This window comes from Melampsora larici-populina (genome assembly GCF_000204055.1).
Source record: "Melampsora larici-populina 98AG31 unplaced genomic scaffold MELLAscaffold_107, whole genome shotgun sequence".
Classification (NCBI taxonomy): Eukaryota; Fungi; Basidiomycota; class Pucciniomycetes; order Pucciniales; family Melampsoraceae; genus Melampsora; species Melampsora laricis-populina.
Window position 1 is genome coordinate 1 of NW_006768871.1, and position 13,721 is coordinate 13,721.

At 45.9% G+C, this 13,721-nt stretch overlaps 1 protein-coding gene across 1 annotated transcript; it reads left to right on the plus strand.

Moving 5' to 3' along the window:
* Positions 1–6,545: 6,545 nt before the first annotated feature.
* Positions 6,546–8,655, plus strand: MELLADRAFT_84192 (uncharacterized protein; the record flags this gene model as incomplete). Its single annotated transcript, XM_007418809.1, has 3 exons — positions 6,546–6,882; positions 7,059–7,088; positions 7,268–8,655. The coding sequence occupies 3 exons, from the start codon at positions 6,546–6,548 to the stop codon at positions 8,653–8,655; spliced, it is 1,755 nt and encodes a 584-aa protein (XP_007418871.1).
* Between the last annotated feature and the right edge of the window lie 5,066 nt (positions 8,656–13,721).

A 13,721-nucleotide genomic window follows, 5' to 3' on the forward strand; every position in this document is an offset into this window, starting at 1 on the left:
AGAGGTCCCACAAGCCGCGCTCGTCTAGGACACATCGAATGCCTTTCCTTTTCGCAGCAAGGTTTGGATTGGGATGGTCAGCTGGATAGACCATGGACTGAGGAAGTCCTTGTCTTTCGAGAGGAATTCTAGGGTCATCGGTCGGGATCTCAGTATCTCGTAAAGGTGATTTCTTACCCCCAGGGCCAAGGTTCATGTTCGAGACTCGGAGAGCTGAGGGTCCGTAAGATTCATGCGCAGAAGAACAGTCAAAGATAAAAACGCCCTGAGCGTTGGGAAAAAGATACTCGAAGATAGGAATGGCTCGTGTTTGGACTTGCTCGATTAGCTGCATACAATCCCACCAGGGATCACCTTTGCTTCCAGGGTAAGTAACCACTGCAGCGTCGGTAAATGAAGGCAAAGGGAATCTGTTGTGTTCTTCTTCGGAAGTTATTTCCAGTCGGCCAGTCTTCGTGGCTGGCGTAATCCAATCTGAATCGTGAATTAATCGTCCATCGCTCTTCTTACGCAGCTCTTGAGTGTTGTCTTTGACCCAGGCTCGCTTTGGACGTTCGTTAGCGTGCACCGTTGACTCGTTGTGATAGAGAAAAATTGTCTCCTTCTGGTCTTGAAGAAGAATAGGATCTGGAGCAATTGAGAGCTCCAGGTCTTCACCATGATAAACTCGAGAGCGCTTCTGAAGGTCGGCTATAATATCTAGATACTTGTGGCGGTATGCAACAACGTCTGCTCGTTCATGGCCGTCGAAATAGAGACCTTTACTGTACTCGCGTGCCCGAAACCCCAAGGAATGAAGCCATTGATTGGCTGTGTTGAGACAGATTGTGCGTTTGATGCCATGATCAGGGAGCGCCACAGAGTTGACATGGTGAAGCAGTGTTAGAGGGGTGAGCTGATACATAATTAAAATGATCATGTCATATCAGCGTTTTTTCAAGAAAAAAAATTAGAAAGAGAACGATAGAGGATGAAAATAAACATACCTCTCCAGGCCTTTTAGATATCGCCCAAGAATGAATTGAGTTATAAAGCTTGTCATCATCAAGCATTGATGAATGGTGTGAGGCAAATCCTCGCTGATTAATGATCAACTCCTTGAATTTCGAGACATGGACGGCTTGCTGTCGGATTTTCTTCGCATGACAGACTCCTGTGGTTGGTTTGGTGGAAAGCTTTTGATTCGAGGCTCGTCTGCGAATCGATGAGGCTGCAGTTAAGATTGAAGCAGTGACAGCTGGATCTTTTTCACCGTTGATAGTAAGTTCAAATCGTCGTAAATTGTATTCTCGAAGGTCTTCAATGATAGAGATCGGGACTTTGAAATGTGAATCTGATTTGGCTTTTTCACGGGACTTATCTTCGATAAATTTGATGTCTGAATCTAAGCTGTTATATCGAACCTGAGCTGCTTGTCTGATTTTCTGAGGGAGCGAGAGTTTGGTCTTGGTAGATCGATAACGTTCAACGCATTCTTCAATCCAGGTATTTGATACAACTACATTCAAATCATTTCTATCATTTTCAAGTTCATTTTCGATTTCATTTTCATTTTGATTTTCAATTTCAATTTCGTTTTCTTTTTCATTTTGATCATCAATGAAGTTGTTATCATTTGATTCAGATGAGACATTTCCATTGTTAGGATTGTCGTTATCAAAGGTTTCAAAGGTATCAGATGAAGTTAATCCGGGGGATGTGACAAGAGCTGGAGTTGGATGATGAATAATCCAGCAGTCAAGCATGTTGTTCGACTTGCCGAGAGCCTTTTCTCCGTTGATTTTATATTGTTGTCGTGTTTCTTTTGGTATCTTTCGTGGTACAAGTTTATTTGAGGTAATCTGAGCACATGGCCTCTTATAGCCTTTGAGGATAAGACCTTCCTTGGTTTTGCGTTTACCGAGAGTTGGTGGATCAATGAAAGGGCGAGTAAAAACTGGGAATAAAGCATCATTGACGAGTTCATTATCACAAGCTTCGTCGTCAGAAGAATCGGCGATATTGGCTTGAGCGTAGAGTGAGATGTCTAAAGGATCCATCTTATCCTCCTCAGTTAAATAATTAGGATCAATCGGCATCCAGTAGAACTCGGATGGTTGAAGTATAGCTGAATGAGGAGGCTGGGGGGTTTGAGAATGCTCGACTTCAGAATCAGACTCGTCGAGGTGATTCATGTTTGAAATTCGAGTTGGGAAATTCTCTGGAACAGGGGCTTTGTTTAAAGTGAGTTGAACATCAGAATCGACAGTGATTTGTTGATCTTCCGTATCGGAGATGACCACAATGTTACGGAGTTTGGCCGTGCGAATGTTCTTCCAACGTCGTGATTGAGATCGTGAAGCTTTGCTCTTCTTGGCCATATCGATGATGAGTGCATAAATGAAAGGAAAGCGGGGATATGTATGTATGTATGTATGTAGGGAAAAGGGTGGAAAGGATGAGTGTAGAACGGAGAAAGACAAACTTTGCCAATAAAAAACCTCGGCGAAAAACTTTTTTGGGTATTACTGGGACCCCTAACATTTGGGTCCCGGGGCCGGGGCCGGGGCCAGGCTCTGGTCGTGACTAGACTGGAGCAACTGTAATGCATACCTACAAAGCGCCCCAGGATGTGTTTGTTTTTCCATTGAACTCTGATTGAATCCTTTGCAAGTAGGATTTTTGTCAACCTAAGTCTTAAAAGTTGTCAGGCTTAGGTGAATAATTACTCACAAAATGTGTTTTATGCATCGGAATAAGATGAGTAAACCTTTGCACTTAATTTTTGAATCTTCGTGATAGGTGAATCGTTTCTCAGACTAGTATAAATTGTAACAAATCTGTGTTTCAAATTATCAACAGATAGTTCTACCAAAGTGGATACCGTGAGGTAAACTAGCTTTGGGCGTGCTTGAGCAGTAGTCCTATAAAACTTGGTTTTATCGAAAAGAGGACGGAGTATAGAAGCATTAGTCAAGTAGGCAGTACTACACGATCTTTAACGGTTCTGTAGGTCGTTGAAAGTAAGGAATATAAAAGAGAAACAAGTGAAACGAAAACAAGAGTAACTGGTTCGAGAGCTTAAAGAGTCTAAAGGATATGTTTCTAAAGAGGTCTTTCTTCGAGAGTGACTATAGTTTTTGAGAGAGCAGGAAGTAGAATGGTTCTTAGTAAATGTAAGTATTCTAGTTTCTAATTGGGTTTAAAAGTTGGTAAAAGTGGTAACGGATGATTCTCCTTTTCTTAGTGCTTTGAGAGAGCTCTTTTTATATCTGGGTTTCTGCTTGGTGATAATTTGTCACGACTAGACTGGTCTCGAACTGATCTAGTTGTTGGGGTTTGTTGCTCCCTTGGTATTCTAATAATGTGGATTTTGATTAAGGGTTAGTTTCTAGGGTCTTTGAAATGATGTCATCATTTCTAAGACCCTTACTTTCCCTTTTCTCGTTTTTTTTTCCAATTGTTGTATTTTTGTTTTTATAATTTGTACACTCTTGAAACTAGAGTGATAGAGTTGTGGGTTTTAATGTTTATTATGTGTTATTTTGTCGATACGCTCGGGGTTCTGCTCCGCAGAACTCTCGCGGTTGACAATTTTGGCAACATCAGGCAGCAATGAGCCCTCTATGGGGTCAAACCGACCCCTAGTGGTGTTTTTTTCTGTGTTGAAAAGATATCTTGTCCTTGTACCCGTGCAAAATACAAACGTACTATTGCATAAACTTACACAATTTCAACAAAAACCTGTCATAATGCATATTTCAATGCATTTAGGCCTAAATGCATACAAATATGCATTATGGGGGTTTATGCCTATATGCATAACCCGCAATAATGCATACACCACGGGGGGATCCTGGGTCGGAAATTGGTCCTAACCAGTCTGAAAAACGTCAGGTTGCAATCCAACCCGAAGCTCGTCCCTGGGTAGACCAACGGCCACCTCATGGTGGCCGCCCCCGGCCGCCCCTGTGTGAGCTCAAAACAGCCTACAGCGCGACTTGTGGGCGCACCCTGCAAGCCCATAGGCGGCCTTTTTGGTCAGCAGTCAGTATCCCGCGGTACCTTCACAAAACTGACTGCTGAGCCAAATAACCGCGTGGGCAAGAGAGACTTTGCTCACCCCTGCGTACAATCTTTTTGTGTGTTGCGTCCTCCCCTGTCCTCCCCCAGGGGTCAGGTCTTTCTCGCGTGGTGACATGAGATAAAATGCCCACTTGTTTGGTTCCCCCCCAAGCACCATCTCCAAGTTTGAGTTGTCATTTTTCAAATAATTTCCAACGTCTTCAGTCACCTTCACAGTTTTGAAGGTCTCTCAATTACCTTCACCTCAGTCAACTTCATTTGTAATGTTGTCTCAACAATCACACGCGGTGGGACCTCATAGGTTGTCAACTCCGTCCATGAGTTAGCACTCCCCTTTCAAACATTTTTTCTCTCAAACCCTTTCTCTCTCAATCTTTCAGGATGATAATTTATCAATCTATCCATTCAGATCGAATCAACACTATGTCTGCCACGCTCTTGGCGCACCACACGTCGGTCCGTCCGTGGTAGCACAACTCGCCAAAGTGTCGGAGTCTCATCAGGCAAGTGATCTTTTGCTTTCACGCATCCAGGTTGTTTTACTGGCATCCTTATTACAGTTTATAATGGAGGTAGCCCGAATGCGGGTCCCATGAGTTCTAATAACACCAGTGCTGGTGTTCAGGGGTCAGCCTCGTTCTTCTTCTCTCTTTAGTTCAACTCTCATTGACTATCATTTACTGATTACTCGTTTGTGTTGGCTATTTAGGACGACGACACGAGTGCGACTGCTTGCAAGAGCATTTCAGTTTCAACTGAAAAGATTTTGGATGTGATCGCAAGGTTGTCAGAAAAGAATGACTTGGATATTGCCAATCTCTCTGACAAGCTCGATGAAGAAAATATGTCTAAACAACAGTGTTGAACAGCACAATACCTTGTCTAACAAGCTGGACCGAGTGACCAAAAAGGTGGAACAGCTCAAAGATCACCTGCTTGAACCTTGAGCGAATCAAACTCCTGAGCAACCCACGCGAGCCAAACATTCCGGCTGAGAGCACAATCACAAACATCAAGAGACTCATCTATTGGGTAAGTGGTTGATTTTCCATCAAGACTGATGATCTTCTGACCAAACTCTTATCCTCATAGATCACAAATCATTGTGAGGAGGTCACTGATGACCATGATATTGATCTTCTTTTTCATTTAAAATGTTTTCATGTAATTCAATCATTCCTGTTGTTTGTTATCATTATATACAAGCTGTTCTTCTAATAACTGCCACTCTTGATCATGCCACCGCCTAGTAATGCACTGTGCTTTATGCTATTTATGCCCATTTTTGAATCAGAGCAGCCCGTGCCCGTGCCCCGCCCGATTCCAATCCAGACAGTTCCAATTGAATGGCTGCTCCGAGCTGGTGGCCTGCGGGTGGTCAAAGTGGTCTGCAGGCCACCTGCAGATCGCGCACACCTACACTTTTGGCGATGCAAAGGTGCCTGCGTGCTGAGCTGTCAGGCAACTTAAAGTTCGGCACTTGGTCGTCGCCAAACTGACTACCTGCTGGTGGTCAGTCACTCCGCACAGAGCGACCGTCTGGTGGTGGCCTGCGAGGATGACCAATCGGCGGTCAGGCTGCCCCCGTGGTGTAGCAAAAATTGTCTCCCCAATTTATGCATTAGCGCAGGTTTGACTGTATGAGGATTTATCAGTTACATACAAAAAACTTGTAGGAAGTTGGAGTTGGTGAGGCAGTTCTTGTGTGGTAGTGACCACTGACACATCAAAACTTAGTAAGTGTGAAGGGGTTTTTGAAAGTTAGATGGGTTAGGCTTTTTATTTGGTTTTTCTGGATCTGATTTTGTTTTTTGAAATAAGAGTTGGTTAATAAATATTTATAATACTGTTTTTAAAAAAAATTGGGATTAATTTTTTCAAAAATAAAATCTTACAAGAAAAAACCTTGTGAGATGATTATGTTGGGGCCAATGAGGAATTTCATGTACTCAAAGTGAGGATTTTTTTTTGTTTGTTTGTTTTCAAACTATATATATCCAGCCTGCAACAAGATTTTCTTTGGATACAAGTTTGAAGTTTTGCTAATACAGGATTCCTTGAGAGAACCCTGGAGGCACTCCTTGGTTCGAAAGCCCAGGGGGACTTAGTGGAGCTAAGGGTAGCCATGAGTGACCCGGGTCTGCGGCCCGTGCCCAGGATACTTGTGAAAATTCTGTTGCAATCTTTTTCGCCGCAGACGAACCCACTCATACCCTCAAGCTCCAACAGATCATAGATCATCTAAGTCCCGACACAGTCTCTCTTTCTTAGTAGTCTTGTCAAATTAAATTTAAAAAGCATCTCAATCTTTAATCTGTGGGAAAATCCAAGTTGCAAGGATAATCATAATATCAGACATCAAGAAAATTAACAGATTATATTTACAAAACACAAGGCTCAGAAAGATCGAACAGATGGACAAGTCTATGGAGGACAGATTAGCGATGGCAGAGGCGAATTTGGCAAGGGTGACTTGAGCGATGTCAGCAGCGAACGCATCAACATCCGGCCCAGAAGGTGGCCCCAGTCAGACCAACACGGCTCAAGCAGAAGGTCAAGAAGGTAACACCGGCGGAGTCCTCGCCGAACAAACGGATGCCAACCATCAGAGTGGGCCTACGGCGAACCAGCTCGAAACCGTGGTTGAAGAAGGGGAAGAGGACCTAGATGATGTTGCGATCCTAGAAATGGATCTCAGGTCAGAGACTGAGGATGACACGTGGCAACCTCACAAACACGCAGGGAGGGAGAAAGGATTGAGGGAGGATACGCCTACAGATGAAGAGGAGAGCTTGGTAGAAGGGGACATGGATCTTAGTAAGTTCATTTACTTAACATTCCCATCTTAGCCACTCCTTTCTGTTGTTCCCCCCCTTTTTTTCCATCGAACACACTGCCTCCTTGCCTCTCATTATACACCTATGGAAGATACTTCAAACACAAACGAGTTTCAATATCAAAAACACTACTAAAAGACATATAAGTCGAATAAGATGATATGAGTGGCAGTACCTTAAGTCCACGTACGTAAGACCCTGTTGAATGACCCAGGGCAAGCTGTCCCGGCTGCTAATAGGTGTTGCTACGAAGCAGGTGTTGCTGAGAGTGTTGCTTAGAAGCGTGTGTTGCTGAAAGCGTATACGAGATCGATAAAGAGAGTTTGTGATACTTACGGTACTGTGTTGATTCTCAACTGTAACAGCTCATGGCGACCGGATCCTGATGCTACAAGCTAGGATAGACGATGCATATGTAAGAAGAGATTACGCGCTAGGAGCGGACCTTCTAGCGAAACTCACGGAGATGATCACCGAAGAGACGGCTAGACACTATGCTCCGGCACCGAGAAACGACGTCGAACCGCCAGCTCCAACCCTCGTTCCCAATCGTCAACATGAAAGAAAAACCACACCTCATCGCCTGATACAAGAAAACCTGTCCGAGTTCTCGATGAGCGCGAGACAAGAACCACGAGTGACGGAACCTAGGGTTGTAGTTGCACAACCAGAGCCACCTCCAACATGGAGGTACAACGGCGAGCGTCGGAGCCATTCACCAGCGACCATTGGGGAGCCCAAACCGGTGAGAGAAACGACTGCCACGCCACAAACAAATACGGACGAAGCAAGTAGAGCGAAGGCCATGCTGGAATCGGGCAAAGGCCGGATGATCCTGTCTAACGGGGATGTGATAGAAAATGGGAGGTTAATGTTGAAAGACAAGACTAAGCAGCTGGAAAAGTCCCTACCTTCCCTGAGCCCGGTACTGTCACACTATCTACGAACTTTCAAGGCATACGTCCCATTGCCAGTTTTCGACAAATTGTGGCTGATTCGTGATCAGCAAGCACGGGAGGGGACAGAACCGCCCTCAGAGTCGAAATTAAACAAGAGCGGCTTGAACCTGAGGATGTACGGAGGCGACCCACCCATGGAGGAGTTAACGATGCAGTACAAGCATTGGCTGGACTGCTTCACCCTTTTCTCAAGGTACATTCAGGATGCGGGTTGGATTACGTTAGCTGAAAACTTAAAAATCCACAAGGAGATAGTGGTAGAGCTCCGGGAGACGAATGGCTGGATGGTAGCACTGCGCTACTGTAAGAGAGTGCGCGAAGGGGTAATGAGGACGGACGTAGGAGGAGAAATTGTCAATGTGTCTGAAGTACAGAGGACAATCCTAGAAGAAGTGAAACAAGTGTGCGATAACTTCGGAGAAAGAGCTCTCAGATCGAACCCATACGCACCGGGTGGTACCAAAGATCACTTAGACCCGGAGTCTGGCCTGCCGAGAGTGAAACACGGGGGCGGTATGTCAAAGAAGGCATCGAGCACGTCGGTGAAGGCGGAAGAAAGTTCCTCGGGTGGCAAGAGGAAGTCATGGTTACCCAACGACCAGTGGGAAGCCAAGCTGAGAGCAGAAGGGAAGTGGGTGGAAAAGAAAGAAGGACCAAGCAAGAGACCCGACTATGGAGACCGAGGAAGAGGAAGTGATAGAAGAGAAAATAAGTGGGGGAGAAGTGGTAGTCGGAGCCCAAATCGCTACGATAACAGAAGGTCCAATGGCAGAGGAGGCCGTCCGAGATACTAGTGAGTATGTTGTCCCAAGTCCATAGGAGTGGTAGTCCAACAGATGTGAAATGAATCATAAGACGCACCTATCAGTACACACCAAGTACAAAAGAGAAGTTTCCGGAAAGTCCAAAGGTCCTGACTATTTCCTTGATTTGCTGAATTTGCCGCAGCTCTCCAGACCTCCCCCGTCCCCCCCTGCCAACTTGTGAGCTGCATCTACCCGTAAGTCGCAAAGAACAACGCGTCAAACACATAGAGATAAGACCAAACCCGAAGAATTGGCCTAGAATTGTGACATGTGAGATGCAGCTGGAGGTATGGCGACGAGAACTAAGAGACGCAGACCTGTTGGAGACGCACTCCTACATCCTAGAGGGGTTCAAGAACGGTTTCGACCAGGGTATACCTGAGAAACCAATACACGGGTTACGATATTTCTGCCCAAATAACCACGAGTCAGTTAAAGAAGCGGAGAAAGAAGTGAGAGAGAACTTGACGAACGAATTAAAGGCCGGCCAAATGTTTGGCCCATTCTCGAAGGAAGAAGTGTTTCAGAAACTGGGATTCTTTCGCACGAATCCTTTGGGTGCGGTAGTGAACGGCGATGGGTCGGTGAGACCTATCAACGATCTCTCATTCCCACGTCGAGATACCTACATCAATTCGGTAAACGCCTTGGTAGACAAGGACGATTTTAAGACGTCATGGGACGACTTTGCGAAGGTGGCGAGGTTCATGATCAGTAGCAAAGGTACATTGCTGCTAGGTATCTTCGACTGGTCAAAAGCGTACCGCCAGATCCCTACAAAACAATCACAGTGGCCATACCTGATGGTTCTCGACCTAGATGGCAATATACTGTTAGATACTCGGGTGACGTTTGGGGGGGTAGCCGGATGTGGCACATTCGGGCAAGCCGCGGACGCATGGAAGTTGGCGATGATGTCCAAGTTTAAATTTGAGGCAGGTTTCAGGTGGGTGGACGACACTCTCTTCATCAAGGCAGATGACGGGTTGAACAGTGCATCGATGAAGGACGTGGCCGAAGCCAGTGAACGGATGGGAGTGGTAACGAACGAAAAGAAGTGGAGCGAATTTAATCATGTGCAGAAGTATTTGGGCCTGATATGGGATGGGAAGGAAAAAACGGTTAGAATCCCCGATGAGAAAATAAAGATGAGGCTGGAGCAGATAAAGGAATTCATAGAAGGAAGGAAGGCGACATACAAAGAGACAGAAAAAATGGTCGGCCCCTTGATGCACGCTTCGCTAGTATATCCTCAACTCCAGTGCCATTGCATGGCGTTGTACCGGTGGATGTCGGAATGGGTCCATCGGTTTGCAGCACGAGACATGCCGGAAGAGGTAGTAGAAGACATGGCTATTTGGAGTAGAGTCCTACAAACGGCAGACCCGAGGAGAATGATCCCCTGGCCCGAGGTGGTGAACATTGGCTGGGTGGGGGATGCATCAACAAGCTATGGTATAGGAATAATCGTGGGTAAGCATTGGGCCAGATTTAGGCTGTGTGCAGGATGGGATAGCGACTCACACAAAGAGGACAGTTCCGTGCGAGACATCGCGTGGGCGGAAACCGTCGCGGTTCGCTTAGGCCTATTGATGGTGTCCTCACTGATGTCAGTGAGAGGTAAAGAATTTTTATGTTTAACGGACAATGTCGTGACTGAGGGCGCGATACGGAATGGGAAGTCGAAGAATAGGTGGGTGAACAGAGAATGGATTAAAATACAAGACGAGATGCTCCGCATGAACTGTTCTATTAGACAGAAGAGAGTGAGGTCGGAAGATAACGCAGCAGATCTGCTGTCGAGAGGATTCGACTCATCTAAACATGTATCAAGAGTTGTATTAGTTAGAGTCCCGTCCAATCTGATCCCATTTGTAATCCAAGAATAAAGAAAAACACTGCCCTGAGAACTCCCTGCCCGCGTTCAACCCATTATACCCATAAACACCTGCACCAGGCACCTCCCAAGCCCTGATAACCTCGAACAGTCAATGCCCAACAGGAGACAAGAAGGAGGACCAGCTGACGGGACACACCTCCCAAAACACTTTGAGGCGGCAAGGTCGAAAGCGTCGGTCGCCGGCAAACACACAGCGTCAAGCGGCTGGGCAAAAGGAACCCTCGGAGGCTATTCTAGTGGGATGTCCAAATTTATCGAATTCAAGGAGAAGACCAGCAGAGGTTTTGAAGAAGATCAGCCAATAACCGACGAAGACATTTACGAATTCGTGAGCTGGGCAGGTGAATCAAAAGCTGAGAAAGTGAACGGACCGGCGAGAGTGATTTCAGCGGTTACGATAAAGAAGTATTTGGACGGAATAAGGGCATGGCACATAGTGCGACACACCTCGAGACCTACCGCAGACAAAGAAGTCGTCTCCCTGCTGATAAACGCCACCAAGAGGAATGAAGAGGAGCGGGAACTGGTGACACAAAAGAAACCGGTCCTGTTAAGTCAATTATTTAAGTTATTCAAAGAGACCTATGGGAAATTTAAAGAAGAGACGTTGACCGGAACGGTGGCCTTGGTCGCTTTCTGGGGGATGACGAGGCTGGGCGAATTGCTCCGCACAAAGAAGCAAGATGGTGCTATTCTGCGAAACCAAGTAGAATTTGGAGAAAAGAGAGGAGTCAGATTCGTGAAACTTCATCTGAGGAAGGCTAAGACAGCAAAGGCAGGAGAAGTTCAGATCATTCACCTTCAACAACAATTTAACGTCCTCGACCCGGTCTCGGCAGTGGAACGTATCATGCGATCAAATCATTTGGCAGACAAAGACGACATACTGTTTTCGTTTTCGGGCCCAGGCGGCGTCACCCCATTGAGTAAGAAGAAATTCGTAAAAGTGGTGGAAGGAGTTTGGGGGAAAAGCGGGATTGAAAATTGGTCAGGTCATTCCTTTAGAGTAGGGGGAGCGTCCTTACGTTATAATTTGGGGACTCCGGTTGCGGTAATAGCTAGACAGGGGAGGTGGAAATCTTTAGCCTACCTGAGATATTTCAAGGGTTATACGGGAGATCAGTTGAAAGAAGCGGTAACGTTGTTGGAAGCTCTGGACGAAAGGACGGTAGCATGAAAGACACGGGGGTTGCAGAAATCGATCGACAGCGTAAGGAGAAGCCAAGGCAAAACCTTATTAGAGAACTGAATGAAATACAGACAGCGGAGATCTTCGGTGAACTCTATCTCAGTTGAAATGTGAGGACTGAGCATCAGTCGCGTGCTCTGCGTTTGGGGATGAGCCCTAGGAGGCTAGGCGCCGAGCACCCCCCCCTCGTCGGCTAGGAGGAGGAGTCCTAGGCCTCATGGGGAAGTTCAGGGGTAGAAGCTAGCCACAACGGGGGTTGGTTCTCACAAACCAACCTTGCCCGTCGCTTGGTTCAAAGAAACCAAACTTCTTGGTTATCTTGAACCAACGTTGTGAGAGTTTTGGTTCACGTGAACCAAAACTTGGAGGCCGGCTTCGCCACTGCCCCAATATGACTACTCTGACCCAAAGAGGTAAGAGTAGCCAAGCCTGGGAGGAGAATCCTCACAGCTCACGTAGACTCGGTGAGTCTTGTCCTAAGAAAACCTCAGGGCGCACAAAAGCGCAACTCACTGAGGACTGGGTTGAGAGAACCCTGGAGGCACTCCTTGGTTCGAAAGCCCAGGGGGACTTAGTGGAGCTAAGGGTAGCCATGAGTGACCCGGGTCTGCGGCCCGTGCCCAGGATACTTGTGAAAATCCTGTTGCAATCTTTTTCGCCGCAGACGAACCCACTCATACCCTCAAGCTCCAACAGATCATAGATCATCTAAGTCCCGACACAGTCTCTCTTTCTTAGTAGTCTTGTCAAATTAAATTTAAAAATCCCACCCACCCACCCGTAGCTATTGCCCAGGTTTGAGGAAACCTGGTAATGAAAGTTCTCCTACCCAACAACCCACTGGTGAGAAGCTAGCCACAACGGGGGTTGGTTCTCACAAACCAACCTTGCCCGTTGCTTGGTTCAAAGAAACCAAACTTCTTGGTTATCTTGAACCAACGTTGTGAGAGTTTTGGTTCACGTGAACCAAAACTTGGAGGCCGGCTTCGCCACTGCCCCAATATGACTACTCTGACCCAAAGAGGTAAGAGTAGCCAAGCCTGGGAGGAGAATCCTCACAGCTCACGTAGACTCGGTGAGTCTCGTCCTAAGAAAACCTCAGGGCGCACAAAAGCACAACTCACTGAGGACTGGGATGTGGCCTTCAAATCAAGATACATACAACTACTATGTCCATTCAATTGCCACCACTTCCAAACACACTCATCAACTCAACTGATCTTTCAAACAATACCATAACAACCTCCTCTGAATAGGAGTGATTTGGTGTGGAGTGTACCTCATTCCATGACCAGTCAGACCACAAAGGCTTATTGCTATCCTCATTTTCAATATCACCACCTCTTTTGTTTTGAATATATACATTGTCCTATAGCAAAACATGTGATTGATCCAGAGTTAAGACAACCTTTGAGTGGCTGAATGTAACAATCTGAGAAAGTCTAGCTTTGGTTGTTGGGTGATGATTTGATTCTTGCCTGTTCTCCTTGTCCACAACAAGCATTGAAAATCAACTAAAATGTTGAAGTGCCTGCAGAAAAGATCAGGCTCCTGTGGGGCCATGTGAGCCAGTTTGGCCCCGGGGGTGGTGTATCTTTTCTACAGGCACTTGTACAATTCAAAACACTGTTGCAATCAAGTTACTAAAGTTGTAGATTTATATGTGTGAAATGTGGTAGGGAATTGGTCTCTTGGGTCTTGATGCTGAGTATCTGGGTTTCCATATACCAGCCACAGAGGCAGGCTTTATTAGCATAATATAAAGCTTGAGGAAAAATCTGAAAAACAACATGAAAGCAAAGAACTTAGAAAAAAGTGGAAGCCTGTGGGTGGCCTCCATGTCTCGCATGCATGTCCTTTTTACAACTGAATTTTGAAACATAACCTTGAAGATTTTAAGAGAAAACATTGATAACTAAGAATTGTAACTGAAAGATCATAACCAACATAATGATAATATTGGAA